The following is a 6,000-nucleotide window of genomic DNA, read 5'->3' on the forward strand; positions in this document are numbered from 1 at the left end:
GAAAACATAGCCAGCCTGCTTTAAAAAAAATATAAATAAGAACTATCAAAATACAAAGATTGGTTTGAAAATAACACAACTGTCATAAAATACTTAATAGTTAGTCCCACCCTTTGCTCCTGAATAGTGAATCAGTAATTTCCAAGAATCTCAAATGCTACACTTTAAACTTTTCTCACATTACTACTTACTTTCCCACTAGCACAGAATCAAAGAAATGTCCTTTCATGAATAAATCTTTCCATGGCTTTCAGAGAATCCAGTCAGGCTATTTACTAAGCACATTATAATTCCATGTAAAGAACACAGAACACTACTACATAGTCCACTAGTACATACCTGGAAAGATATTAGATAATGTTGTGTGACAAAGAACAACAGTTTTTTCTGAGCAAAAACTTCCTGTTAATCACTCAATAAAATCACTCAACAAAACAAATAAAGGGTGAACATGAGCTGCTGCATTTGAACTTCAGGTGCCCTGCCTTGTTTCAGACAATTTTCATCACACAAAAAATTTCCTGTATAAACTACCTGTTTTAGCATATAACCCCAATGTACCAAGGCAGTGTCTGCCTCAAAGGTGCATCAGCTAAGAAGGGAGGAAGCAAGAGAAAAGAGGGGTTGTCTTTTTCTGAGGCAAGGAGCACTTCAGTAGCAAAAGCAGTGTTAATCACAGTCCACTTGGATTGTAATCACAGATGGTAAAATACTAGAAAGACTAGTGGTACAGCTAGTGCAATAAAAAATGACATGGCAAAGCAAAAAAGAAGAAATACCCTTTTGTTTGGGATTAATAAACTGTTTTTGTTTGCTTTGTTTCCTCCCCTACTTAGGAAATGAGTACTGGGTTTATTCAGCCAGCAACTTGGACCGGGGCTATCCAAAGAAACTCAGCAGCCTGGGACTGCCCCCCGATGTGCAGCGTGTCGATGCAGCTTTTAACTGGGGCAGGAACAAGAGGACATACATTTTTGCTGGAGACAGATACTGGAAGTAAGATGCATTGAGGGGGGGTAGGACTGTCAGCCAAGCTGTCTCTGGGGCTGAATGCACCCTGAGCTGCAGGAGGCAGGGACCAAACATGGGGCACATCCTGTGGGAATACAGAACAAGGGCTGCCAGGACAGTGCTGACAGCAGGAAAGTGCTTCAGTACAGCAACAGGAAACTGGCATGTGTTTGAGAAAAAAACAGCCTCAAAAACAGCAGTGGAAGCAGGTATCTGGGAGTGTCTGTCAGGCTGCCCACCACTAACAACTCATCCCTATGCCCCCATGTCCCAGCAACTGCCCCACATCACTCCCTGGATCTTATGAGGGGCAAGATGCCCTTACAGTCAGCTCAGAAATGCTGGGAGAAAACCTTGCAAGGAAGGTTTATTCCTTAAAAATACACTGAGCTCCAATCACTTGAATCCAAATACTGACCAGATTCCCTAAGAAATTCTTTCACTAAGCCATCAGGTTTAGAGGCACTGGATTTAAAGGAAACAGCAGTGTGTCTACCAAAACATGCTGGGGATGACTGTAAATCCTTTCAGCAGCTGATCTACCATCACTTACACCTTTGCTCTACTAATATAGTTGGCACTGAGGAAACCTGAACAAACACATGTGTATCTGTAAGTACTTTGAGAAAAATCTTAGCTTCAATTCATTTTGACAGTGTCTCAATGCTCTCATGTTTCCAGTGAAACTCAGGTGACCTGCTACCATACTCTTATCTTATCGTCCTAGATTAAGAAAGAATGTCCTTAAAATGTCTCAAGGCTATTACTGTGCTAGAAATAAATACCTTGCATTACACCTGATAAATCTACTAATTGTATAATTGTATTTAATAGAATTTCATTACCATAATTGCCAGGACGGTCTGGCACAAAAGACCATCTTAAAAAGCAGAGGAGGAACTTTGTGAGTTACCTCTGGGCTATCAAAATGGCATCAGAAAAAAACAGAGGCCCTGAATCCTGCAGGCACTGTCAGAGGACTGTTCCAGGAACAGGACTTGACTTAGGAATGCAGATGTTACACAACAGACTGAAAGTGGACCCACATATTAACTGACAATTTAAAGGAAAGTTAACCACCAGAAATAACCACCAGAAGTCTAAAAGATTCTCCAGCCTTTAAAGGTTCATTCTGAGAGATGTTCTATATAAGATATCACAGGAGGTCTCAGTATAATTGAGTCCATTTTATGAGAACAATAATTTCATGTTATGATTAAATGGAATGACTTTCTTTATTTTATCCAAATGGCTGTGGATTCCTGTAAGTAAATAAAATACTCTTTCCATACAATTGCCACTTGATCATAATTTCCAATTACTTTAAGGACAGTAATCTTCTCCATTATCTGAAGAAAAAAAGAGAACTAAAAACTTAAAGAGTGTTATTCATTCTTTAATGTAGTATCGTAGAGACCATTTAAACACTTACAAAATTCTCATACAGCCATTTGCAACATTTCAGACTCCTACTAAAACTTACAGACTATGAATTAAAAAGCTGCTCGTCTCCTCTGTACCAACTATTGTTTTGATTAACTGTACTGCAGGGCCTCCAAGTAATTCATCACTCCAATCACAGACAGTATTTCTATCAAAGTACCTTATCAAGTGCAGTCACTGCAGAATGCATAATTTATTAATGAGGAAACAAAATAGGATTAAGTGATTTCTATCTGTATAAAGAAAGCAAGCAGTTGAAAAATATTTCAGAAAAAAAATGCATCTCAGTTAAACAGATGCTATAACCCTTAAGTATGTGTCTGTTACATTTTATACAAGGGCTCTGTCAATGGAATCAAAATAGTTACATACCATAGTCCTTCCTGTGTCATTATCACACTTACTTTAAATGGATTTTTTGGAAGCCTTCTCTTTCCTTCATTCCAGGCACAAGCTATTTTAGTGTTATTATAACAAGACTGTTGAGCATAGCAAAGTTTTGTAAGGGAGAGGAAAAGGAGCTGGCTCAGATTCCACAGCTGAAGTTTTAAAGCTATCCAGTAAGGTATTAGAATTTCTTTAAATAGCCCAAAAAAAAAAAAAAAAAAAAAACAGTAAGGAATTTAAATGAATCATTTAAATTGATTTTGACCAACCTACTGCTTGTTAGTACTGGTGTAATTTTGGATATAATCCAAGTAGTTCCAAAGAGCAATGAGGGAAAAGTAACCTGAGATACCTACAGACATGGACAAATAGAAATTGGGAACATAAATGGTTTTCTCCCTCCAGTACTGTCAAAGACAACATCTCTGAAGTCTCCTGCTCCTGAAGAGGTGCTTGAGCACCTGAAGGGTCATTTGGCCTCACATGCTGTACTTGAAGCCTGGTTCAAACGATATTGCTGTGCTCAGAACACCTCCATGCCTCCTGCTCAGCACCAATTCCCATCAAATTACATTGCTGGAAAGAACTTTCCTTGGAAAGCATATTGTCAATTCAGCATTGCATTTTTGAAGGAAATATGTAAAATTTCACAGGGTTTTAAAGGAATCAGCAATAATTATAATGGAATAGAAACCATATTACAATCTCAATTATTATATTTCTGTTTGTTTTATATAGTAACATTTTCTGAGGACACCCCAAAGAATTATATTATAATTTAACATTAAATGCAGATTTGTAATGTAGAGATATAATTTCCTTCAGGTACAACGAAGAAAAGAAGAAAATGGAGCTTGCATCCCCTAAATTCATTGCTGACTCTTGGAATGGTGTTCCAGATAACCTTGATGCTGTCCTGGGCTTTGGGGACAGTGGTAAGCTGTAATTCTGATTTAAGTCACTAACAAACTCTCTTATTTGTTTGCTCCAAAACTCATTGGAGACTTTAACTTCTTGTGGTTCATGAGCCAAATGGAGCCACCCAATGCCTGATGCACAGGATGTCCTACCAGGATGCATGACTGAGCCAGTTCTTGTGGCTTGGACATTTCCCAGCTCCTTGATACTCCCCAGGTTCCTCCACACCAGCACACAGTCCCAGCACCATTTCAGCACCATCCTGCCCTAGCACAACCACGACTCAAGTATGACAATCTTCCTGATTACAGGCATGAATGGGTTTTATGTTGCAATTTTTCTTAATTTCCTATGCACTCCAGATGAGATCCTAGCCCATGGTTTTAAGGGGCCTTAAATTTTGCACAAATATGCACTAAAGTCTGAAAGCAACACTGGTGTCACATGAGTCTTGACTCAGTCACATTTTCAACATCTATTTTGCCAGCAAACATTTCATCCCAGAAAATTCTGGCTCACAAAGTAATAACCTTAGTAAGACTTCATTTAACAAGAGCTCTTTTCTACAGGATGGGAATTTTAATGTAGTTTTAAAATATATCTTTTTTATAAAACAAATACATATGAATATTTTCAGAAATTAGTCATTCAGTTAATTAAGCTTCATGAAATCACATACAAAAAATCTTCTATCAAGGATTATGTGGTCCATAATCTGAGCATGTTTATTTATTTATTTTAACAGGATATACCTACTTTTTCAAAGATCAGTACTATCTACAAATGGAAGACAAGAGTTTGAAGATTGTTAAAATTGGCAAGATAAGCTCTGACTGGTTGGGTTGCTGAACCATATGAGATATCAATAACCAAATATTTACTTTTTTGTTATATGCCTTATCTGTAATTAGATATAGATCTGAATGCTAATTACTGGACCAGTCTGGTACTGGCACCAAAACACTAAGTACCAGTACTGTACACATCAGATAATTTAAGAGTGTTTGCCTCCTCAGTATACAAAAGATGTTTACGTATATATTCTGGTACAATTTTTCCCTTGTCATGCTAGTCATAGTAGTGCTATGAACAGAACAGCCATCATTCTTTATTCCCTTGGTGCTTAAACAAAGCCTCGGAACCTTTGGAGACTGGATCATGCCCCTCTGTTATTCACATACCAGATAGGCTCAAATGAGATGTACCAGCAGTGCACTTTGATTTTTATTTTTTATAAATACAACTCTGTTATAAATGGATGGTTTGTTTTGATGTTTTTCACCCTCTTACGAGTTTGATCATTACTTCCATTTATTTACATAATAATACAGAAAGACTGTCAAAGGCACAGGTTGCCTCAGGATCTGCTTTGTGTTGATGCATGATAGAATCATGGCAAAAAAACTGTGTTAAAGTATTGTTTTAAAGTACTTTTTATTTTAATACCTTAGTTGAATTTAGCAATTTGCTTCATGCACTTTGTTACTACTATATAACTTGTTTATATGGATGGAAACGACTCAGATTTTTGAAGACAATGCGTTATACATAAAAGTCAAGTACTGTTTAACGTGTTTTATTTTTCTGTTCTTTATAATATTTGGGGGGTTTTTCAATTAAGCTTTTTGCTTATGCATTAGGCAACAGAAAATGTTCTTTTCACCATCTGATAGAATGTTTCTCATTAAAAAATAAACCAGAAAAGAATGTCCCACACATGAAGTGCCAACAATATCAATAAAATCAAATTACACTGTCAACACTACTCATGGCCAGGCTCCCTTGTATCACTTAAAATTATAAATTCAGTAGCATGTTTTAGTGCATTACCTATCAAAGGCAGAAATATTACCCTAGTATATAAGCACATAGATGGTTTATTTAGAAACCCAGGTTATTTTCTCTGTTGGTTCCAAGGTGCAACTGCAGCAATTTAAGTAAAGAGGTGATCTGGCCCCCTGGCTGCTCCTCTCCTGTCACCCACACTCTATCACAGGCTACCTCTCCACAGCCCAGGCAGGAAGGGAGAGTGTATGTATCCTATGGGATGTAAGCTGGAGAAACAGAGATGCAAACCTTTATCCTGCCCATGAGATCAGAGACCATCTGGCCAAGGATCTTATTCAGCTCCATGCATGTGAAACACTTCAAAATCCTCTGTGGATTTCATCAGGCAAGGGGTCAACCTAGCTCCTTCTAAAATCATCTCTCACTTTAACTCCATGATTCACAGAACTGACC

At 37.6% G+C, this 6,000-nt stretch overlaps 1 protein-coding gene across 1 annotated transcript in view; it reads left to right on the plus strand.

Moving 5' to 3' along the window:
• The window catches only part of MMP2 (matrix metallopeptidase 2), a 29,005-nt gene extending 23,481 nt beyond the window's left edge, over positions 1-5,524 (plus strand). The window contains exons 11-13 of the mRNA XM_058846164.1: positions 837-996; positions 3,667-3,776; positions 4,505-5,524. Of these exons, the coding sequence (XP_058702147.1) occupies positions 837-996; positions 3,667-3,776; positions 4,505-4,608 (374 nt within the window). The 3' untranslated portion in view covers positions 4,609-5,524. The remainder of the gene's footprint in view (positions 1-836; positions 997-3,666; positions 3,777-4,504) is intronic.
• The last annotated feature ends 476 nt before the right edge of the window (positions 5,525-6,000 follow it).

Source organism: Poecile atricapillus, chromosome 10 (genome assembly GCF_030490865.1).
Source record: "Poecile atricapillus isolate bPoeAtr1 chromosome 10, bPoeAtr1.hap1, whole genome shotgun sequence".
Lineage (NCBI taxonomy): Eukaryota > Metazoa > Chordata > Aves > Passeriformes > Paridae > Poecile > Poecile atricapillus.